This window comes from Artemia franciscana, chromosome 12 (genome assembly GCF_032884065.1).
Source record: "Artemia franciscana chromosome 12, ASM3288406v1, whole genome shotgun sequence".
Classification (NCBI taxonomy): domain Eukaryota; kingdom Metazoa; phylum Arthropoda; class Branchiopoda; order Anostraca; family Artemiidae; genus Artemia; species Artemia franciscana.
In genome coordinates this window covers 32,581,208-32,606,669 of record NC_088874.1, presented here as the reverse complement: position 1 = coordinate 32,606,669, position 25,462 = coordinate 32,581,208, and the positions used below count along the sequence as shown (strand labels likewise).

General features: G+C 34.8%; 1 protein-coding gene across 7 annotated transcripts in view; it reads right to left on the bottom strand.

Moving 5' to 3' along the window:
- Positions 1 to 232: 232 nt before the first annotated feature.
- Positions 233 to 25,462, bottom strand: part of LOC136034005 (protein grainyhead-like) — a 213,170-nt gene continuing 187,940 nt past the window's right edge. For 3 of the 7 annotated variants that reach the window (XM_065715043.1, XM_065715045.1, XM_065715047.1), the window contains 7 exons: positions 16,854 to 17,033; positions 12,845 to 12,897; positions 10,892 to 10,960; positions 6,851 to 6,919; positions 5,805 to 6,003; positions 2,344 to 2,411; positions 233 to 1,165 (listed from right to left, as the gene is read on the bottom strand). In XM_065715043.1, coding sequence (XP_065571115.1) covers positions 1,036 to 1,165; positions 2,344 to 2,411; positions 5,805 to 6,003; positions 6,851 to 6,919; positions 10,892 to 10,960; positions 12,845 to 12,897; positions 16,854 to 17,033 — 768 coding nt within the window. In that variant the 3' untranslated portion in view covers positions 233 to 1,035. The remainder of the gene's footprint in view (positions 1,166 to 2,343; positions 2,412 to 5,804; positions 6,004 to 6,850; positions 6,920 to 10,891; positions 10,961 to 12,844; positions 12,898 to 16,853; positions 17,034 to 25,462) is intronic. The other 4 variants (XM_065715041.1, XM_065715042.1, XM_065715048.1 and 1 more) reach the window with 3 other exon arrangements.

Here is a 25,462-nt window from a genome sequence, read left to right as displayed (position 1 = left end):
CGGACAAACATTTCGTAGAGGGGAGGGGCGGGGTCAAACCCCCTGCCCCCACCTCTGGATACGACCTTGTAGCCAGTCAAATATTGACAGTGCTATAGGGTTTAAACGTAGCCATACCGTAACAATGGCTAGCTAAAACAATACACCAATCAGGGAGCAAGAATAGGTTCTTATGGATATTAAGCATACCAATTCCGTGTGCCAAGTTAGTCAATATAAAACTACTGTTAAGTTGAAAAGAAAACCTTTAATTTTTCAGATATGCAGTAAAATCCAAAGCAAAATCTTTGAGGCAAATTGACCGCATTTTTTCAAAAATCCCTGTCAGGTTATGGGGGTGGTGTTTAATGAAATTACCCCTCCCCCCAAAAAATACTATATGTCACTTGGTTAATACCAAGTGCCATAAAAACATTCTCCAGTGAATTCCTGTTTCTAAGGTCTTTATCAGTGTATATCGAGTATTTTCGCCATTTAAGCTTCCCAGATCATACACACTTGGTGAAAAAAAAAATAGGACTCATATATACATATATTTTTACAATTTAGTTTGATGCTAAAACCATAAATTTAAACAAATCATTTTTTTTAAACCTGTCAAAAATTAGTATTTATATTTGTTAAACAAAGCATAATGTCTAAAAACACAAAAACTGCTACTTAAAGTAAGCGATTTAAAAGATACAAAATAATCAACACTCAAATCCCGCACTGCAAAAGACTATTGTTCAGGTAAATTAAGGCACATGAATAACACACACTAATGTCTTAACTACAAACTGGCGTTTATATGCCGTGGCACAAACATGGCACTTTACACAACAAAAAGAAACACTGGTTTTGTTTTAGGCGAACAGCGCGAAACGCTGTGCACTCATAATGCCCGTTTTCTCAAGTGTTTAGGAAAGGCACACGATTTATCCCACATTGAGCATAACATTTTTTGTCATGGTATAAGACGTTGTCAAACACAAATCAAACACAAATTCGTGTTGCAATCAAAACACAAATTTAAGGCTTTGCTTTTTATTTGTACTAAGACAGATCTAATTCCACAAAAGTGACGTCGTAAAGTCCGTCACTGTCCGTTCGCGTGATATCCATGTGAAACAATTCTTCATTGCAGTAATGCTTCAGAACGTTGTCGTCCAATCTTGATACAGCACTGGAAGAAAAGAAAAATTTATTTGTAGATCGACTGAGTGATTCAAAAGGGGCTTTATCCAGGTAAAATTGATTTGAAAAATTCTTCTCAAGAAAGTTGAGAAGTGTTACGCTATACAGTGTTACAATATACACATTGTTTCTTTTTCAGCAAAAATCCGAAAAAAATTAATTCAACCTTTTGGGATTTACTTTAGTGTAAAACTGAGTAAAGCTTCCTTTTTTTACGTTCAGACGGCTCAGAAGCCCCCTCATCAAATAAACATTCCAGCTTTCCCTACTTGCGTATTTCCCTGCCATAGATGCATCCTTGAGACGTAACCATGAGTGATTGGGGGATGATTTGACCTTAAAGAAAATATATATCCTTCAGATAATGAAGGTAACACATACACCAACACTTATACACATTTTCATTCAAATAATAACTATAATCCAAAGGGCAAATTACTTGCCCTAGAGTACTCTACTCCAAATCTAAAGAATTACGTAATAAAATTCCCCGATTGGCTAATTAATGACTAACTGCCTGATATGGCATGTAGGGGGAGGGCAAAAGTTTTTTTTTAATAAAGGCAGGGAGAGAGGGGACAATTTTGTTGAATTTTCAATTTTCTTGAATAAAAATACCAAGAAAAGGGGGATGGCAAGGTTTTCTTGCAATGTAAGGAGGGAGGGGGAGAGCAGTTTTGTTGAGTTTTCAATTTTCTTAAATAGAAATACCAAGTAAAGGTATTTTATTTGTAAAATTTTAGCCCCCCCTCCCTTCCATTGACAGACAGCTAAGATAATACTACCTGAAATGGCACTTTCAAATTTCATACCTAGGCTTTGGTATTTACATGCTAACTTTAAGTAACTCCAAAAAAGTATGTTTGAAAGCTGCAACTATCTAACCTACTATATTATTTAATTCACTCCTATAAACTAACAATGGATCCTGTCATGGGGTGGGGAAAAGGGGCACACATATAAACACAGGGGGGGGGAGGAGGATTATCTCTCATTTATTTCCAACGTTTACTCGAAAATGATATAAAGCAAAAACAAAATACTCTAGTTTACTGAGAACGATTTAAAGAAGGAAAGATTTATTCATAAAACAATTGTAAGAAGTCCAAAGGCATTATGTGACATCAATTGTAATGTACAACAAAATCAATTTTAAGAGCAACTTACCCATTAATCCTATTTTTCCTGTATAGGCCTCGAATGGTTTCAGCTGACATTTTGTACTTTTCAACAATCTATAAAAAAAAGTAAAATAAATCATATAGAAACACAAGAATTTATGTAATAAGTAAATGTCGGTAACTGCCAGCCAATCATTAATCTGGAAACAATCACAAAATGTTATACAAGAGACGAATTAATTGTTTCCGAAAATATATCAGCGACACCAACAGTCAATAGGTTTTGGATCCTCACCTGAGAGCGTATTTTTGTATTGAAGCCTCAAGCCTGAAGGCCAGCGAGTATTCCTAACTGTATAAATTTTATAGAGTTTATAGGTTTCATTCAGAGGTGACAAATTTCTACGTAGTTTGGAAAGCATATCCTTTCCTGTCTCACGGCGGGGGATCAAACTGAAACTTTCACTAAATTTCTTAAAGGAAGGGGTTAAGAGGGGACTTAAGACCTTGCGTTTCAAGGGAGTGGGCAAAATGTATTTTCTCTAGCCCTTACAAAACAGTATGCACTCTTTCCCCCTTTTTTATGCATGTCGTCTGAGTGGCTCATTGACTAGTATGTAGCTAAAAATATCAATAAAGAAAAAAATTATGAAAAAAAATAATTTGATTATATGTATTTATATATATATATAGCACATATATAAGATATTATTATATGTATGTTATTTATATTTTCTCATAGGAAAGAAAGACATCTCTAAAAATCACATCCATGTGATATATATATATATATATATATATATATATATATATATATATATATATATATATATATATATATATATATATATATATCTATTACACAGATATGCTTTTTATATTTTTTTTTTCATTCCGATGAAGAAATATAAATAACATAAAAAATGCATATAATATACATAAAAATAATAATACAAATATGAAATTTGATATATTTTTTTCCTTTCAATATTTTCATTTTCGTTTCTTCGTATCCAAAAGAAGAAGAAAAGGTTAAAAGCAAAATATCCATAATCGTAAAAATTGGTATATCCAGTTGTGTACCTAAGTGGCTCAATTCGCTTCTTCAAAATAAAAACAAGCATATTGGAAATAACCCCTTACAATGAGAAATAGAACTAAACCCTCCGCATGAACACCCTTCACTACTTTTCATCGGAGACCCCCCTCCCCCCAATAATGTGGAAAGAAATTATTATATATCCCATGCCCCTTGACTATCCGGATATGGACACCTCTTGCTCCCCACCCAATAAAAATGCTAGAGATTCGCCCCTGGTCATACCTTACCTTAAAGCCAATAGAAAATTTAGGATTTTTTTTCAGGGGGAGGGGGCTACAAAATTTTTTGGTATTTACGTGTTATACCAACTACACTCAAGAAGCTTGATCTGTTTAAAACCGGTTTTTCTGTGTGCACTCTCATATAATCGACTTAGCTTGAGTGAGATTAACTACTATGCAGGTAGATATGGCCCTACAAACTGAACCTTCTGTTTAGACAGTCTAACCAGCTTTTCGTTCTAATAGCTTACCTAAGCAGTTCTAGCAGCGATTTTGTGGTTCAGCAAGGGATTTTATCAGAGAAGGACTCATTGGTATTATGCTTTGAAACCTATGTAAAATATGCTAAACAACACGAATCAATTCAGGGGTGGGTTGGGGTCTGAATCGGTGGCGTAATTTCATTAGAATCCTGGGTAGGGGCAAAGTTGGAGCCAATTTTACCAAATGAAGTAAAAATTACAGTGAAAACTAAAAAATGAGCCATATAACACCATAAACGTATAGATTTATTAATAAAACTGACCGTTTCTCTGGATGCTTAAATTATGCATGCCTATCTAGTTTCGACAAGATTCCTGAAGAAACTAAATTTCAGCTGGGGTGGGGGCAAATCGGAGTACTGGGAGGGGGAGTTAAACCAAAATCTGGAAGGGACAGTTCCCTCCACCCTTCCCCATCGTCAATTATACCCTGGTCTGAACCTACAAAATCCACCGTTGACAAAACTTACCACTGCTAACAACTCAAAGATAAAGTGTAACGCACAGTTGGAAATTATCTGCAATGCACGGGGGTCTTACAAGGGGGGGGGGGGAAAGCGAGCACCCTATATCCATGGAGTACTACAAATACACAATTTTGCAGCGTTTGGGGGGAAAATACATTCATTTCTGGAAGTATTTTAGACTTGCACCTTCCTCTATCCAGATTTATTTAGACTGGCCTAGTCATATAGACAAGAGTGGAATTTCAGGCCTATTCCTCTTACGAAATCCTTTTTAGGTGCTCCCAAGCCCTGACAAGACAACCTAATCTGTTTATCTTAGTTTTGACAAGATTCCTGAAGAAATTAAATTTCAGCTGGGGGCGGGGGAAAGTAAAATATGATATTTTATGTTTTTTCCTTTTAATATTTTCATTTCTTCGTATCCAAACGAAGAAAAAAAAATATAAAAAGGTCGTCAATGACATAGCAGAAATTAATTTTCTTTACATTTAATCTACTAGTTGTTTGGTTTGTCGTTTGTGCCCCTCCCACAAGGTAAATTCTTACATACGTGCCAGGGCTTACACCCCCTCTGGAGAAATTATGACGGGCACCCCAGCTGTAAAATAAAACTTAAATAGCACCTTAAATCAAAGCAATAAATAATGGCGATATAATCTTAAAACGACAAGAATTGAAGACATGTAAAAACCATTTGTCTTGACCGATAAAAAGTGCACATACATACAAGACACCAATTAAAGTTTAATTGCGACATTGCATAAAGTCTGGCATTGTAATGCTGCTAAAATTGTCAAGGTAGTTTTATCTTCTAAATTTAAAATGAATATCTAACCATTTTTGTCAATGGTATTACATAAATTAAATAAATAAAAGTAAAAAAGACTATTGAAGCAGAAGACTCAAGCCCAAAAATATTTGGAATTTGGGGATATGCCTTACTGATTAAAATAAAAAGCTACTTTAAGAAAAAGTTCCCAAATAAAGCTGAAGACACATTTCCTTTTTTTGCGAATTATTGAGTGTGAGATACGCCATTTGGCTTGAACACGAATCAAAAATTTTTTTTCTTAGATCCACCTAAACCCTTTCAGCACTATGGAATTTAAAACATATTTATAGGTAAGCATCAAGGTAAACCAAATGACGTTATGTGTTGCAAGGTGATCAAAATACTATACCTGATGCAGCTAATAAAAGGGAGGAGAGACCAAGCTAAAAATTCAGTTTTGGAGGGGGGTGAGTGATTCCCCACCAAAAATGAATGCTAATATGCTATTATGATGTTCCTATCTATAAAATAGATGTTGCAGATACGCTATTTCGATAACCGGGATACACTGGACGTGCTTCGATTTACCCCTACAACTTCCCAACAAGTTGGAATTCGAAGTACACAGGGCCCCAAGAAATAGACTCAAAAAGACTCTAGGGAAAAGGGCAGGAACACTTACCGCTCCCACAAGGCCTTGAACTGTAGGCGGTGCTACATAAAGTGACGTGAATATATCTTCTCCATCTTGACGCACATGAATCAGTATAGCTTCATATTCAGGCGGCCTAAGTCGTCGCCGTTTCACAACGGCACCCCCTGAGTACAAATGAGGTGAACTAACCAAATCCGGATCTGATGGAAGCTCTATCTGCCTTCTTCTACAAAAAAAAAACAACAAATAAATAATTAGAGTTCTCAGCTTAGAAGCCAAATGTACTTTTTTTGGAGGGGGGGAGGTTGGGCCTCGACTGTTTTAAATTACACAAGGTACTCGTATGATATAGCACCGACCATTCATGTTGTTCATCCGTGAACGCACTGTAAACCGGTTTCTTTCGCTAGTTTCTTTCAGCTGAGCGTGAGACAAGACAAAAACAAGAAACAGAATAGGTGGAAATATTTGGGCTATACATTTGCACAATGGGGGGGGGGTGTAAAGTATGTAAAGTGAGTCAGAAAATAATTCTTACTTCATAATATGCAGAATAATTGTAGCTAATACATTTTACATACAGACCTGCTATACTTTACCCCCACTCCTCCAATGTGTAAATATTTAGCCACAAATGGTTTTCTAAAGTAAATTTTTTATCATACTTTTTTCATTCTATTGAATGCTTTTCAGCTTTTAGCAAAGGGCTCAACCTCAATTGCAGGATTTGGGACAAATCATGCTTCATATCTCATCAAATTGTCTACGATTGTCTTACAAAATATTGTCACTTTTTTTCTTTCAAGTAGAAGCACTACTCCATACCCTTCAAGCTTTCAACAAAGACAATTGATGGAGTCAAGATAATCCAAGAAGGAAGAAAAATACGAGTATCAAATCCACCATTAAGCAAAAAAAAACTTTTTGTATTTTAAGTTGTTATTTTCTAAAACAAACATTAAAAAAAACTTCCACTCAATCACCTTTCTAAAGAATCCAAATTAAAACATAGATGGGTAGGATTGAACAGAGCAAGCTACATGGAAACCTACACCAAGTAAATAAATTCGTACCCAATTTCAGGATCTGGCGAAACTTCTATTGCTGCTGTAGGTGCAACTTGTCGAGGCAATCCACGAAGTCTAAAAATTATCGTACTTAAGTATTTTCTTATTATTTTATTTTTATTTTCACTTATTTTAGGATTATTTAAGTTTTATTAAATTATTTATAAATTCATTGGGATGAAGGAGGCGCGTACGTAGCTGTTTTGGCTCGGAGGCAGTTTTTTGAGGGGAGGGGAGAAAGGACATTATCCCGTGCATAGATATTTTTTCACTTTGACAAGACGAAACCTAATAAAACTCCTGGGCCAGTTCCTTAAAGGACATGAAATGGATATTCGGTTGGCAAAAATAAGAAATAGAAAAAAAATTAAAAACATTCTTTTTAACTATTGTACACGCTACAGCAACATTACTACAGTAGCTAGCATGAGAATGAAAGAACACTGTCCATTGGCGAGAAAAATCATAAAAAAAACATGTTCACGGCAGTCCTACCATAGCAGCCCTTCTGTTAAGTCAGAAAGAACTTAAAGGCTGCCAAAATTAAAAATAAGTGTAGACTAGGTGACATGCAAGGAGAGAGTTATAATTATTTCATGTGTTATGGCAGTTATGGCAGTATGGCAGTTATGCAGTAGGCAGCAAATGGCGGAAAGTATAAGCATTATGGCAGATGTGTATCATGCGCGGCGAAACAACTGGCGTTCCGAGATCGCCAGATGATATAGAGTAGGCAGTCTCTCGACAAACTGATTTATAATGAGGAATACAAAATTTCTGAGCAAATAGTTCTCCACCTTAATCTTGACATCTGAACTCATAGTATAACAACCAAGCTCTCATATTTAACTATAATCTCGTCTTGTGCTCAATATCTCGTCTTGTGCTCAAGTCGATAATATCTCGTCTTGTGCTCAAGTCGTAGTCAATTAAATATGATACACATTGACAGATTGAGCACACACATGATTACTTTAAATTCAGTTAGTTTTATTAAATAATTCAAATTAGATTATAGATGACACGATGGTACTCTGAACTACTCGTATAGTTATTTGGAATTTTTTTTACTCAATCGTTGTTTAATGGACATCAATGTGCCCGCAGCATGGCAAGTAGGCTGGAATATATTTTTTTTTAGGTAGAGAATTAATAATATAGTTTTAGAAGAAACCGTATAGATATTATGATTTTCATAAGAAAAGTACGAGCCAGAAGGACACTCCTCTGTGTATACGCCTCGCCCGCATCAACATGGACCCAAACAACAAAAAAGGATGTCGATTGATCGGTTGGCTAAACGAAACACACTCAAAGCATTACGCTTAGGTTGGATCTCAGAAAACCGTTTTCATAGCCACAAAAACAAACGACGGGTGACAGAATGCATTGTACTTGTATAATTTGGGCTATATATTTATACGTTAGGGGCTGGAGGTGGTGGTTAGTTTAGGGACGCTGTCGAAATAATTTACCTCCCCCCCCCCCCAATATGAAAATATACACCCCAAATTATACTATTATATAAGCTAAATGTTATTTGAAGGTTATATTCTATTAGGATTAACTGATCTTTTTGGGTTTGTTCCGTTTAATTAACTACTACTAATTGGTATAATCGGATTCCCAGTATCTCGTTTGGTGCAAAGAGCATGGGAAAACTATAAGAGCGGACAGTGGCGCTAGTGGGGAAAAGAAAGATCACCATGACCAGGTAGCGTTAGAGGATTATGCTCCTTTTTTAAACTTAGTCTGAATTGCAACATACTCGCCTTTCCAGGTACTTCAAAATATAAGGAAATTAAGAAAGTAGAATAATGTCGCTAGTATGCCTACTAGCTTAAAACCAAATACCCTACCTAACCAGCAAAAATTTTCCCAAGCTTACATGTGCGTATTTTGTGCCAACTGGCTTTGGGTTAAAATAATTCTTAAAAGAGCAATTATTTAATTATACTTACATAGATACTTATAAATTAAAGCTGAAATTTTTTGCTTTCAGGAAAATTTCAGCTTTGATCCTATTCATCGCACAATTAATTAATCATATATCAAACATCAAATGTTCTTTGAATTTTTCTACTTTTCTTCATGTTACCAGATACTACAGTGTCAATGGCGCTAGTAGTTCTCATTTCCCTTCTACCGAGAATTAAATTATTGTTATATTATTAATAAACTGGATCATTTATACTGTTTTGTCAAATCGCCGAAGATCAAACTCCCATAAATTCCCCCATTTGATTAAGTCTTTAAGGGAACACTGACTTTTTGCTATTTGCCTCCAATGGCCAATCACTTTTTTCTCGCTTGTACTACGAAAGAAGAAAGTGATTTTGGATTGTTTTTACAATGCCTTGAAGGTCTAATACTCGCCAGCGACCAGTTGTCAAAAGTAAAAAAAAAAAATGCTTACATTTTATAAAAAAAAAAGATTATCTAAAAAAAATTGAATACAAAGTTGCTTATGGCGTTCCTGACAATTGTATGTTTTCTTTATAATCTCAATAGTTAGATAAAAATGAGTCAATTATATCTGGTTTCGAAAAACAATCTACCAGTTGCATTCCGATTATATGTCGAATTTGAAAAATAAAAAAGGAAAAATTCATAAGCTAATGTCCGCTGAATCATCTGTTGTGTAACAACTTGGTAGGCAAGAATGGTCTAGTGCCTGAAAATTAATGCTTACTATTTATTTACAATATTCGAAACTTCAGTTAAAAAATAATTTACTATCCTGCGGCAACATCGTTTGTTGTATTTCGTGTTCTCTCACTTACATGTTTTATTAATAAAGCCTCATGTTAGTCCACTCCACATTTTTTACGTTTTATTTGGACATGAGGTTAAATTTGGTTTACTAAAATAGGAAAACTCATATATGTTATTAAAAATTAAAAAGATTTATAATTCAGTCTTTGGCTATCCTGTAAAAAACTTATCTCATAATTCACGCCTTTGAATTACCATAGCCCATTTAGCCACTGAACGGCTCAAATACCATTTTTTCAACTAAAAGTCTGTTTTAAGCAAAATCAATTTGAGGTACGCTCACTAATAGCTAAGCAAGAGAATGCCAGCTACCCTGAACAATGTTGCCACAGAAATTAGGTTTTGATTCATACGACTGAAATTTTGGGATTGTCAATCGACAATAAGCACTAAAAGACTCAAATTAGCAATTCTAAACTACAAGTTTATTTCTTTGATTTGGCATATAGCTAAAGAATTCAGAATTGGTTTTACACCGATACCCTACACCCTACCGATGGTGCTAATCTCCGCTTCATGTTCCTACAATTGGTTTTACAAATTGGTTTTACACCGATAACCTTACACCCTACCGATGGTGCTAATCTCCGCTTCATGTTCCTACAACCAGGAAGTGTAATAGAGAGTTGGAGGCCAGCCATCTTGTGCTTTCGCACACACTTCCTTTTTCCTTGCCCAAGTTTATCTAGGTACCCATTTACAGCTGGGTAGACTCTGGCTGAATCACACAACTGATGCCCCGTTCAAACTAAATAACCAGCGACACCAGGATTCGAACCTCTGTCCTTGTAAACCGAACCTCTGTCCTTGTGGACAAAGGGTCTGAAGTCAAGCACACAAACCACTTGGTTAAGACGGCATTTAGCTAAAAGCTTGTTTTATTAAGAGAACATAACTCCAGTTCATTCCTCACTTTCTGCGTTTCATTAATGAATCAAAATGTTATAGTTGAAAATCTTTAAGAATTCATTGATCTCGAAACGTCTAATAAAAATCCACTACTTGTTTTTTGTTATTTAGAGGACCAAAATAACTCCAGTGAGTCTTTAACGAAAATATTACGGACTGGATGTCTGTGGCAACCCTGACCCTAATGCACTAAACCCACGAGGAGTGCCATTGGTTACATATTCTCATGGCGTTTGCAGTAAACCTGCTCCTGTAAGCGTAATGAAAAAGCAAAAACCTTAAAGCGAAGAACCTAAAATGACTTTCACAGAACAAAATACGTTTCAAATTTAAATATCCTGCACCAAGTAAACAAATTCGTACCCAAGTTCTGGATCTGGTGAAGCTTCTATTACTGGTGCTGGTGTAACTTGTCGAGGCAATCCACGAAGTCTAAAAATGATTTTGGCTTCAGTACATGTGGATAACATTTTTTCTATTTAGTATTATTTTTGGAGAGTTTAGCCATGAAAACAAAGGAGTTTCTAAGGAGTTTTTTTTTATTTAGTATTATTTTTGGAGAGTTTAGCCATGAAAATGAAGGAGTTTCTGATAAAACTAAACAAATGCCTTATCCAAATTAATTCATAACTGATCACACCAAACCAATCCATGGAGGCGGGCTAAGCTGCACTGAGCAACGTATAAGAGTTAGACTTAACCATGAAGCTGACGCTTATGATAAATACGTGCACAGGTGGGGGGACCCAGGAGGGGCGTATTAATATTTGTTATTATTCAGAAACCCTGGGTGAACCCCGTCTCCTTTTTCCCTCGTTGGATATCAAATGAGCATGGATGTGGGGTTTGACATGGGGGGGGGGGGGCAAATTCAAGTGAATTAAATGGAAAACATGGCAAACGAAAATGAATTAAACAGGTAAATTTTTGAACAAGAAATTAGCGTAAAATTAAAAGTAATGTAAAAAAATGTTTAATGTGAAAAAAATTAAAACTTCCTTAATTAAAAAAAAGTACGAATATTTCTCATCTGGAACCCTTTATCAACGAAAAAAACAAAAAAGCAATTTTTAACATATTTTCGTTTCGATTGTATATGGATAGGCATTATGGGCACTCACATGTCTCAATTATATATAAAACACATCATTATTTCGTTTTTTTTTTTTTTTTTTTTACGGAGGTCAAGTAAAAAAAAACAAAACAACATAGCTATACATAGTGTAACTATACACACTTAACTGAAAAATAATCATAGTAAGAGTTTTCTTTTATGCCTATAATTGGTGTCAACTGATACCATCTACTGGAAACTATAAATTTTTCGCAAACACTGGTTAATGTAATAGTAAAATCGTCTATATTCGTTACTTCATTTCTTTTGCTTTTTTTTTTTAGCTCCAACTAGAAATTATGTAGAAATTAGAAATTATCTAGAAATATATCGTCTTTACTCTTATTTACGTTTCTTTTGCTTTTCTTACTATAACTAGAAATTATACGCTTTATTATGTTTTTGCAACCAAACATTTTTCAAATTTTAGAGCAAATTTTGGAGCATTTTTCAAATCTTATTTTGAGGTTCGTTTCTTTTTCTGGAAGGGAGTGGGGACGGTTTACCCTTTCTTATCCTGAAAAGGGCTTACCTTGTTTCTACCATGTTTTCAGGAAAGTTTCACTTTTTTTGCATTTATGGCATACGTTTTAGCCTTAAGAGGTTACCCTTCCTCCTCAAATGGGACCTCTAAGAAAAAATGAACAGCCATAATCTAATTCAATTAGTACACAAGTAGGTAATTAGGTAAAGAGATGGGTATTTATTGCCCGCACATTCCTCAAATTTTAAATATTTTTACGATTCATCCTCTAATTTCGTACATTTTTTTGTTGGTCATCTATTTTTGGTGGAATTTTTGAAAGCAAGGCCTCTACTCAGCTCCCTACCAGAATAATATTAGGCGTTCGCGCTACTAAGTATAAATAATTCGCATATTTCAAATAAATATACCTAGCAGTGACTTGTTTTTAAGAAAAGAAGCACTGCAACAAGGCTACATTCAGTGAAGGGGGTAATGGGTTGGACCCCCCCCCCCCCAAATGTTTGTTCGACTCAATAAATACAATAAATGCAGAAGCACATTTTTGATGCGTTTTCAATACTTTTAGACCCCCCCCCCCTCTCCACCGAACAAGTTTCCTGGACACATTCCTGCATTGCAAACACCTTTAGATTTGGAATGAAGCCAAACCATACTAAGACAGTATGAACTAACCCTTATTAAAGTATAAAAGAGAGAAAAAAAATATCCAAATTACCTTAGGTCATGATGTTCAATGTAAAATCCTTGGAGATCCAATGGCCCCCCAACCTGAAACACAAACAAAAAATTGAATCAAAAAATAAAAAAACAAACATTAAAACATAGAAACAAAATACCCAAAGACTGAAAAGTCACACGAACTAATTATTATGAACAACATTTGCAATTACAGCTTCAAGTAATTCCAACTTCGGTTCAAGATAAATTTCCGACTATGCTTTATGTTTTATGTTTTATGCTTTATGCTTTATGTTTTATGCTTTATGTTTCTTTTTTTCTGGTTTTCTTTTCTATGAATCTATGTAAGCCACCCTATTATGTTTTTTTTTGTGTATAAAATGGAGCCAATTTTGGATTTGTTGCATGTATAATATGACCATTATGTTCTTTTATTTTTGCCAGTGGTCAGTATTGCTAAATTTGTTAATTTGTTGAAGATTTCTTATCTGAACTGAACTCTTCCCCCCCCCCAAAAAAAAAACACTTCATAGAAAGTGTTTCTTTCATGAATAAATGAAGAAATGAAGAAATGAGTTCTTTCATGCAAGTTAAAACATGAAAAAGATAATAAAATAACTTTCATAATGGAACACAAACAAACCCACAAACACAGGGCCGGATTTAAAGCTTTGAGGCTTCGGGAAAACCCGAAAATGAAAGCACTGAACAGGACACAACTGATGAGCTAGAAGTAATGAAAGGTGATATTCAACTCTCAGGTACTGTTCTTGGTACAGAAAACAATTGTGAAAGGGTAAGCAAGACCTTGAAAAAGAGAGATTGGTTGGTGACATTGTAGATAGTATAAACTTTTCTGCAATAAGTAAGTGTTATAAGCAACTTGTCATTGACGTTTTTAACGTTGTCATGACGTTTGTCATGGACGTTTTTACTGTTGTCATGACGTTTGTCATGGACGTTTTTACTGTCTGTCCCACTATTCTTCCTTTTCTTATTATGATGGAAGATCAATTTACGGAAATGAATTTTATATTTTTCAAAAAAATATTTGAATGGCGATGTTGGGTAACGAGAAGATAAAACAAGTGAACGGCTTCACTTATCTAGGTAGTAATATTAGTAAAGACGGTAAGTGACACCTTGTGACACCTGACGGACACCTGACAAAATTCTTATTTTATTTTAAAATCACTTTTCTGCGAATTGACAGTATGGTGGCGGGGCACATCTAGCACTTTGACGATAAATCACATCATTTCAATTTTTATTGAGAAAAAAGTCACTCGGTAACAATTTATCGCGCCACCTGACATTAAGCACCCCTAGGTCCGTGCCTGTTGGTAAATCCTGGCCAATTCACAAGGCTTCAGTTTGGATTACACTACATTTTTATTTATTTTTTATTTATTTTTTTTTTAGGAATATCTAAATGTAAATACATACCATAGAGTTAGAAATAAAAGAGAGAACAGATTCAAACTAATTTCTCAAATTTTCTTCCTTCGAGTCGAAATGGCCTTTTCATACTATTAAAAAAAAGGGAGAAGAGAAAATAACAACGTTATGCAGTACAAAAAAATATATTTGTATACATATTTACACTTCTTTCCCTTTTGCCCTTTTGTAGCATTTTTTTTACACTTCTTTTCCTTTTGCCTTTTTGTAGCATTTTTTTACACTTCTTTTTGTATACATATTTACACTTCTTTCCTTTTTGCCTTTTTCTATCGAATCATGAATTGCATGTTCAAAATTCCCCATTTTTCAACAAAGCAGTCATTGGTACGTAGGTCACTGGATACATACCATAGAATTAGAAATAAAAGAGAGAACAGATTCAAACAAAGTTCTCAAATTTTCTTCCTTCGAGTCTAAATGGCCTTTTCATACTATTAAAAAAAAGAGAGAAGAGAAAATAACAACGTTATGCAGTACAAAAAAATATATTTGTATACATATTTACACTTCTTTCCCTTTTGCCCTTTTGTAGCATTTTTTTTACACTTCTTTCCCTTTTGCCTTTTTGTAGCATTTTTTTACACTTCTTTTTGTATACATATTTACACTTCTTTCCTTTTTGCCTTTTTCTATCAAATCATGTATTGCATGTTCAAAATTCCCCATTTTTCAACAAAGCAGTCATTGGTACGTAGGTCACTGGCATTCCCCTTAGGTCAATCCCTGGTGGAATCATTAGTTGATTATATCATCCTAAATCTTAAAAAAAAACTTCAAAAAGACATCACAAATTTATTTATACGAATTTTGTATGTTTTTACTTGTCGGATAAGCTTGTCAGAGGAGGGGGTGTTGATTTTTATTGAGAAAAAAGTCACTCGGTAACAATTTATCGCGCCACCTGACATTGAGCACCCCTAGGTCCGTGCCTGTTGGTAAATCCTGGCCAATTCACAAGGCTTCAGTTTGGATTACACTACATTTTTATTTATTTTTTATTTATTTTTTTTTTAGGAATATCTAAATGTAAATACATACCATAGAGTTAGAAATAAAAGAGAGAACAGATTCAAACTAATTTCTCAAATTTTCTTCCTTCGAGTCGAAATGGCCTTTTCATACTAAAATAAAATTTTAGTATATCCTAACTAAAGGGTTCGTAATCCCTAACCCCCTTGGATACGGCCTTGCTTATAACGCCCGATATCCAGATTTCGATATATGCCATAAAATTAGAAATAGAGTCGATTCCAAAACTCCAGATTCTCCAAGTTCTCATTATTTATTCCATTCTTCTATTCCAGGATAGGGTAAACGAGATTTCATTCTGGTCAACAAAAAAAATGGTATAAATACAAATATTTATACACTTATTAACATTTTTTAGCCCTCTGCCCTTCTATATTCAACCAAATATGGCCAATTCAATATCACCCTATTTTCCAACAAAGCAATGATTGGCACATCGGTCATAGTAATAGGCCATATGTCATTATAGGTCATTGGCATCATCTAAGACAACCAATTTTCAATATTTTTTTTTTACTTTTGATTACTTCTTTTACATTTCTTTCGCAAATTTGGTTCAGATCACAATTCAAATTTTGTCCATGGAAAGGAGCCCGCTACTGCCGGCTTACAACGTCATTGACATCCAAATGAGGGTATATGCCATAGAAATAAAAATAGCGGAAGAAGTCTCACGTCATTCTCACAATTCAAACGTCATTGAAATAAATAGATTTCGCTATTTATTTCATTCTTACGCTTCATTCATTATTTCATTCATTTTCAGAATCGGGTCTCTATTCTTTTTTTTTCTATCTCCATAGTTGCTTCTCCATAGGACTATCTCCATAGGACTGCGCAAAAACTATACAAACAAAGAAAACGTACAGATTTGGCAAATTGGTAACAGAATTAGCGAATATGGTAACACAACCTATGAAAGATATTTAGAGACCTGAATTTAATTGTTTCATTCTAACTTAGAAAAAAATAAGAACATAAACATCTTCGGACTTTAGTTCAGGGGCACAAATTAGAAGAGAGGCAGGGATTGCAACTGCCTTCTAAATTTTTTCCCCTCCTCCTTAGATTTAGAATTTTTCTTTATATTTTCATTGAAAAAAATCGGAATGAAAAATGAAATGTTACGTCTTCGCTAGATTTTGAAAAACATTTTTTTTTATCTTTATTCGTTAAATAGAAAAACAAATTCTTGCCCTTCCCCAGCTATATTTTAATGAATATATAGAACCCCTACCTTAATTTTATTTATTCAATCACCATGTTTTTCTTAGAGACAGATGATGCAATTTTTTTATGTCAGAGCCTTTAATTTCAATATTTAATCGGTATTGGACCGAAAGATGTATTTTAAAGACAAATACAAATAATAAAAAAAGTGTTGCAAAGTATAAATTTTTGTTTCTTCTTGTACACTAGATAGAATTTTTCTTCCGTTTAAATTGCTTTGCATAAAGTTCAAAGATTTACCATGGAGAAAAAAAATATTTTTCATGCCAAAAGCAAAAACAGGAAGCTCAACTGAAGACCAAAAAAAAACAAAAAAAAAAACTTACTTTTTCATCTTCGGAGGGTGTGAAAAGAACTGGTTGTCGTAAAAGGTCAGCCATACTGTAAAATTCTGACCTTTCACACGGAGAGTGATATAATTCATCAATTCGCTTTGATCTGACTGACTGCGCCATCTTTCGTTTGGCAGCTCGCCGCTCTTCATCCCGTGTTTTCCTTTCTGCACCCTTTAAGAAATACCGGTAATTATGTCTCTGTACGGAAGTTTCTATACCATGGAGTCATAAATCGGATCCGACTTAACTACTCTTAATCCGGCTAACACATATAGAAAAAAAATCCCAAATCCTTGTGCACATTTTTTTCAGTATTTTTCTGTACATTAGTAGCAAGAAACTCATAAAATTCAGTATATTCTCATTAGACCCGCCAACCCCCCCCCCCAAATCTAAAGGAATTTTAAATAGCCGAAACCGATAATTTAATATTTTACTACAGAGTTTGAAGGCTGAAACTCATTCTCCACGAACTCAGACCCCCCCCCCCCCCCCCCTCACTAAGAAGAACCTGGAGACTGAAAGTAATTCTCCATGGACTTAAAAACCCCTCCCTCACAAAGAAGAACCTGGAGGCTTAACCTCCTCCTCCGAATAAAATCTCAGCATACTTTGATTTTGAAACTTTACGTGACGTGTCACTTTTTTCGAACTCAATTGATTCATTTTCAGAGGAGTTTGCAGACTACTGCAAAATTTCATGAAACAAAAGACAAAATATGACACAACATAGGTGATACAAATACTTGATGTTCATAGCTATACTAAACATGTGACAAAAGTATGTATGACAAGTATGACTGTCAAACATATGACTAAACGTACATATAATCAGTGGCGAAATTTCGTCAAAATCCTGGGGGGGGGGCGAAATTTGGAGCCACTTTTCCCAAATCAAGTAAAAATGACAATGAAAACTGAAAAATGAGCCATATAGAACCATAAAGACACAAGAAAACTGACCTGTTTCTCTGGATGAATTGTGCAGGTTTTTCTTATTTTTGACAAGATTTTTTTGCATAAACTAAATTTCAGATGGGAGGGGGGGCAAACTTAGGTATGGGGAGGGGCAAACTTGGATCTGGAGGGGGCAGTTGTCCCCCTATCCCATAGCAAATTACACACCTGTATATAACGTACATACATATGTACATGCATGACAAACAAAAGACAAAGTATGACTAAAGGTAGGTCATACAAATACTAGATGAACAGAGCTATACTAAACATGTGATTTAAAAAAGTAATGCAGTCTAAACCAGGAATTGCCAAGGCTAATAAGAATTTGGGTACTAAAAAAAAGAAATACTACTATAATTATTAAAACATTAATTACTAAATATTATATAATTATTAAAATGATTAAGGCGAAAACCGGGCAAGGGTCCAAGCCCCTTCCCCTGCATATATGTAAAACTCAAAAATTTTCGTGTGTCACTTAAGACCTTCGTTTGATAAAGTTCATTTTGGTGTAAGACTATCGAGGTTTTAAAGAATTTTATAACGTTTGAATCCCGGTGAGTCATAAAGGGTTAAATCCCCTATATCCCCTTCGTTTCTAAGTGTTGAAAATAAAACCGCGTAGTGTTTCTTATTTTTAGATTGAAATATTTCAAAGATAATCTGTTTTATCCAAGCTAAGATACAAGTCTAAGAACAAAGTGCCTTATTTATCAACAAGTTTTTTCGCCTTGAAAAGAACGGTTCTCTTTTTTGGGATACGCCCTTAATAAGAAATAAACTTATCAAACAACGAAATAAAATCAAGTAGACTTTCCAAATACAAACAGAAACTAGAGTCATATACAGTATTAATATTCAGGACAAGATCTGTTAGTGAAGGTATTAATTAAAATAAGACATGTGATAGCACCAACTCAAAAAAGGACAATTTTTTTTTTGTATTTCTTTTAGATCAATCTTACAGTACAATGCAATTCAAGCTGAAAACTTTATTACCGTCTGCGGAGGTCAAATTTTGGCTAATCGCAATTTGGGTCGAAGTTCAGCGAACCTTGAGAATTACTGGTGGGCATTTTCCCACTTGCACAGGAGATGATAAAAACCTTGCGCTATCAACACTATAATTCCGCAAATGGCAGTCTATCAATTACCATACACGTGTCAAAAAATCGTATATATATATATATATATATATATATATATATATATATATATATATACATACATATATATATATATATATATATATATATATATATATATATATATATATATAAGTATGGTTTAAAAACGTGGACACTTCGGAAGAAGGAGTAGAATCTGTTTGATTGACCTTATATTAAAACAATCGTACGAAAAAATTAGTTCTACCCCATGTGTTAGGCCTATAATGAGAGAAAGGCTGCTGAGATGGATAGGACAGGCTTTGTGGATGAAGGATGACAGATTGTAGAAGATCGTCCTCTTCGGTCATTCCGCTAGGACTGAACGAAAAGCAGGCTGTCCCCGAGGGGATGGGGAACTGTCGTAAGGAAGGATTTAAAGGTAATTAGAACCTCTTTGGAGAAGGTAAAGCGGCTTTGAATAGATCGGGATAGAGGAAGAGTGTACGTAGTTGTCTTGGCCTCCCGTGGCCAAAAACCCAGGGTTGCAGTAGTTGAGTTGTTTTGTGGTTGAATTTAAACTAGTTGAGTTAGATGATAGTTGAATTCAGGATGCTTGAGTTATTTGGTGGTTTAATTTAAGGTGGTTGAGTTATGTTGTAGTTGGGCTGAAGGTGGTTGAGTTGTTTCGCAGTCGCGTTATGGTGCTTCAGTTGTGTGTCCACCAAATCTGAGCGTGTACTAAAGTCGGGACAAAATCTGAAGGGTTTTTGATTGAGAGAATACTTTTGGATTTGCATTGGGTTGCCTATTTTAATGTTAGCTATTTCTGACCGCTTATTAATTCTAAATCTCGAGACTAGTTCAGTGTTATTGCAACAAATTAGAAATTCAATGAAAAATTTGCTATTTTACTACATGCTCAAACTTGCTAATATTTCGCAATGTTGTTAAATAAGTGTATAATGTTGTTAAATAAGATTTCTCTAGAAGATCTTTATCGGTCCCAACTGCTGCAATTCTTACAGTCTTTTACATCCTTGAACGGAGACCGATAAGCTTCAAATCCTATAATAATAGTAATTGAATTTTTTTTTTTAAAGCACATACTATGTCCAGAAGCTATAGCCTTTTAGGTACCTAATAAAAGTAAGTCAATTGAAATAAGGACAAAAGAAGGAGACAAAAGACGAAAAAAGATCGATTTACTCGACCTCAAGACACCAGAATAAACATAAAAAAGCATCAACACAAAAACACTACCTGCGATCATTACCCCCCCCCCTCCGCTCTCCCAAAAACTAAAAAAAATTAAAAACCTAGTGGATAGAGAAAGGCCTCATTTTTGCTTTCGTGCGATAGTATGAAGTTTTTTTTTTTTGTTTTGGATAAAAACTATGTTTGCCTAGCTCTGCCTAAAGGATCTAATTAATATATTTCAAGGGCGGGGTATTATAAAAAAAAAAAAAAAAAAAAAAAAAAAAAAAAAAAAAAAAAAAAAAAAAAAAAAAAAAAAAAAAAAAAAAACTACATTAACAATGTAGGGAAATTTTTAAGAATCATTTTTCAGTCACAATGTACACCCTACGTGTGTAGCCGCCATCTACACACAAGTCCCAATCCAGTCTGGCACTACAAATCCCCATTGTAGGGGGAATGTCGATTGAAAAAAAAATAAAAAATAAAAAAAATGCTTCGCAAGTATCGTTAAAACAGACTTCAAGCGGAAAGCTGACTGAAAGATAACTGAAATATAAGATAATGTTTTTAATATTAATTAAAATTTAATATAATTAAGATAAGAAATATAAGATCAGTTATCGGAAAGATAACTGAAATATAAGATTTTGAAAATGACAGCAGTTGCGCAAACAGTTCAGAGTTTTTCAGCCAGACATCTACACTAGGACTAGTCACGGAGGAGAGGTGCAAATTCCCCAGTACAGCTGAATAAAAGAGAATTAAAGGAGTTTATAGGAAAGTCGTAGATGACATTACACAAAGGAGCAAGAGATTTCCCAGCCACGCCTTCAACCCACCCCTTATTAGGCAAAGATGTAATCAGCACGGCATTCCCTCCAAAGTGTACCGTCTCACCACTCACAAAGAAGTAAAAGTAGTAATATGGTACCCTCTCACTAAAACATCAGCCATATTCCGTCAAAGCTTAGGTCCTGTACTAACAGGGAAACTATTAAATTCAGTGCACAGCTGTGTCGTTTACTAGGCTATTATTTTTTTGAGGGGATGCAACTCTTCAATTTCACCCTGAAACCATGTTTGTAGTCCCCATTCTAGTCAAGCAAGCTCATGGAAAGTCTACTTCAGCATCAATATGAGGACAGACAGGCAAGCTTTCCCTTCCAAGGATGGAGGTAGGAGTTTATGACAGAGTGTGTGACTCTAGACCATCACACAACATGAAAAGAGCTCCTTTTGACAAGTTTCACACAACTTGTCATTTATGACAAGTGTGGAGGGAGTCATCGACACAAACAAATGCTCGTGCAATGTTAATTAATTTAAGATTTGAAAACTGTGTAGTTTAGGGCCATAAAATTCTTAGAAAAATATGGAACATCCTCATATCTGCATAATAGTATAATGAAAAAGAAAAAATTAAAAAAGATATATCTGATAGGTTCCATAACTCTTACTGGCGGAACAGTATCATAAGTACTAAATGTCTAATTCAATTCACTCAAAGACTCTAAGAAAAACAAAGGTTTTGAAATTTTCATGAATAAATTAATGTAAAACTTTATTGCCATTTGTGGAATCTTACACAGCATTAATCTTCTTGGAATATCATCTTTTCGCATTTCTGTTTTGAAATTTATTAGCTTATAATATATAATTTATGACTGTATGTGATGAGTTTTTATGATTTTTAGATAGGAAATAACATAGACAAATAACAATATGACCAAATTTTATAGCAGTTTTCTATTCTATTAATTATCTAAACAAAACAGAAAAATCGAAGGGGAAAATGATTATTTGACAACCTTGTTTTGGTTTTAGGGGACATACATTAATCAAACAGAGGGTGGTATCTCCCACCAAAACGTACTTCCTTATAGGCTTCTTCTTTTTTATTATATTCGTATTGGTAATTGTCATTTTATTGCAGGCAATTAATCAAAAATGTAAACATAGTATTACTATCCAATACTACTGCTACTACTACTGCTACTACTACTACTACTACTACTAACAACTCACCTCGTCACCAAGCGGACCTGAGGGCAACACCGCTACGTACGCTCCTCTTCTATCCCAATCTATTCAAAGCTTCCCTATTTAAACCCTCCCAGGAGGCTCCGATTTTTCTTAAATCTTTCTTTATGAGATCCTCCCACCCCAATCGCGGAGGGCCCGCTTTCTGTTTAGCCCTAGACGGTTGGCCGTCAAGGACAACTGTTTAATAATAGTAAGTTATTCCAAGCAATTCAATGTGTCTACATCCTTTCAAGTACCCCCCCCCCTCCCCTAAAAAAGTTCATAGTGAATTTGTGCCTGCACGGGGGAAGCCCAATGAGAGAATGCAATGAAAAGTGAGTTCGCGGTTCCAAAGGGGCTTCACTGTATCATTCAACCCCCTCCTGTACCCAACTTTTTCCAGTAGAAATTTAATCCAAAGAAAATTAAAATCAGTGAAAATGTACCCATGCAAGACTTAGCGAGAAGTCTAATCGAATCCAAGCAAAATTCTACCAATGTTCAATCCAAGCAAAACTAGACAAAATTTATAAATTAAAAAAAAGAAAAAAGAAAAAAAAGCAGCTAGTAAAACTCGACTTTCCAGAAAAAGTTTATTTCGATGTTCAAAATTCTATGTAGCACAAACACGATGATCAATTTCATTGCATAGTATATTTTAAGAAAAAACATATGAGCCATCCAAATAGTCTTAAAGTAATTCTCTTTTACAAAAAAAAGACAATATAGGGTTTAAATTATTCTGATTCGAATTTTTATTACACTATAATTGAAGATTTATACTCCCTCTGAAACACGCGATATTACGACAAGCTTATTTGTAATTTTTACCAAAAGTAAACGATGTTTTTCGAACAATTCGCTAGATTTAAATCTATCGGTTCAAGACATTAATTACACTTTTTACTAGAGGATTGAAACAATTTCCCATTTTTGCATGATTCTTGAGTATTTTCGCCGTATTTTTAATATAAAAAACACAGGGATAATTCTATGTTTTCCGAATTTGAGTTTTTCTCACTGAAGGATCTGAAATCGTTTAAAAATAGCAAGAGCTAAGAGCTCATATGGCACTTGTGACAAGGCCGGAAGAGGCAAGAGCTCATATATTATGAGTTCTAACAAAATTCTAAGAATCAATAGATTGATTTAAAAGGAAAATCAGAGGCTTAATACCGGTCGGGATTTAAAATTAGAGCTCTGAGTCACGAGGTCCTTCTAAATATCAAAATTCATTAAGATCCGATCACCCACTCGTAAGTTCACCCCCCCAGATGGTCGAATCGGGGAAAACGACTTTATCAGGTCAATTTGTGCAGCTCCCTGACACGCCTACCAATTTTCATCGTCCTAGCACGTCCATAAGCACCAAACCCGCCAAAGCACTGAACCACCCCCTAACTCCCCCAAAGAGAGCGGATCCAGTACGGTTACTTTAATCACGTATCTACGATATTTGCTTATTCTACCCACCAAGCTTCATCCCGATATCTCCACTCTAGGTGTCCCCCCCCCCCCCGAAATGTTTCTCTGACTCGTAAAAACGTAACAAAAATGAATATAAACAGATTATTTGCGTTGAAGTACATTTGCAAAATCCCCTCAAAAAATCCTTTTGTAAACCCCCCCCCCCCCTTGAAAAAATCCAGAATATGACCCTGAACCCCTTCGTCAAAATTGCTGCCCAATCTGTACAAAAGTAACAAAAATACATGTAAATAAACTTTTTGTTTTTTTTTTATACATAAAACCTTGATAATCACTAATCTTTTTTTGTAGGTTCCCTTCCCGACAATTTTGTTTGTGCCCCAAATATTCCTTGATATGGCCCTAATCATATTTCAAACTCGACAAGCACGTGAAACGGACCCTTGGCTACATCAACACCTTTCAATCTAACTGAAAAACAATACCACTGATGACTCGCTCTAAAAAAGCGATATTAATTACCATAAGGGCTTAAAACAGCCATGATTTATTCGGCCATGTATTTTATTCACCTCAGTTTGTTTTTAACAATATAAGCCATAAATCAAGACGGTTGGATAGATAGTTAAAAACATAAAAAGAGTGAAATAAAAACTTTAAAAGTCGTTTTAATTATAAAGTCATTAAAGAAGAACATACAACAGGAGTTTCCCTTTAACAAGGTACTATCAGTGGATCTCAATTACACCCTTTCTTTATATTTGCCTGTAGTCACTATATTTGACTAATGGATAAATTTAAATGACAAAAAACAATGAAGTCGAGATCACAACTAAGCAGAAATTAATTGGTTGATGACTGCTTAGTATGCATAGAGTAGTAGAAAGTTAAGCGACATAGATATACCTAGGTTTTATGGAAGTGATTCTTGCATAGTCACGTATACAGGAATTTATATTAGAGAGGGGTGCGGAGTTAGAAAAAGCAAAAAAACAGAAGAATTATACGAAAATACAGTAAGATAATGAGGGAGTGCAACACCGAATCCACATCAAGGATTTTTTGGGGGGAGGGACTACAAAAAACTTTAACCCCCCCCCCCCAAACCCAAAAACTGTTAATATGCATTTTTTGTTACTTTTTTACGAGTCAGACAAAAGATTCTGGAAGGCGAACATCAGTAAACATCCCCTCCCCCATTCGAATACAGCCTTAGGCAACACCCATTCCCCTCACTTGGGGTGTTGATAGCACTTTTATAAAAAAGGACGGATAAGTTACTTATCCATCCTTTTACAGATATTACTTATCACAAGTAATATCTGTATACACTTTGGTAAAGATCAAGAAAAGTGTGGTATTAAAAAGTATGAAGACCATTTTTGAAATTTTTCACAAGAGAAGGGCTTAAATGGCTCGCATTTGTGCCGAGGATGTGCAAACATCCAATTACTTGCAGCAACAGAGCCGGTTTCTTTTGTTGTTGTTTTTTTTGGGGGGGGGGAGAGATGTTAAATTTTAGGTAGAATCACAAAATAGATTTTTAATGATCTTTTTATGGCTCGAATTGGATATCGACGACCTTTTTCTTTGGCTTGAAAGATTCTTATGTGTGCATTGTAACTAGACACAAAGTGAACCGAGTTATAGGGGGGAGGGGGTATCTCCTTGTCGCTTAAAATATTACTATATGTAAGTAACAAGGGCTCAAAATTAAATACAGGAGAAATGCTGAGAACGATACCCGAAGTCAATTTTAGTGATTGGAATCTATAGCTCGAAAGTTTCGAGACCAACATTCCTTGCCTTCACCCTTAGACACATTCTAAAGGCACATCCCCCGTAAAAACCTAAAATTTTTCAAGTTCTAGACCCGGTTAACTT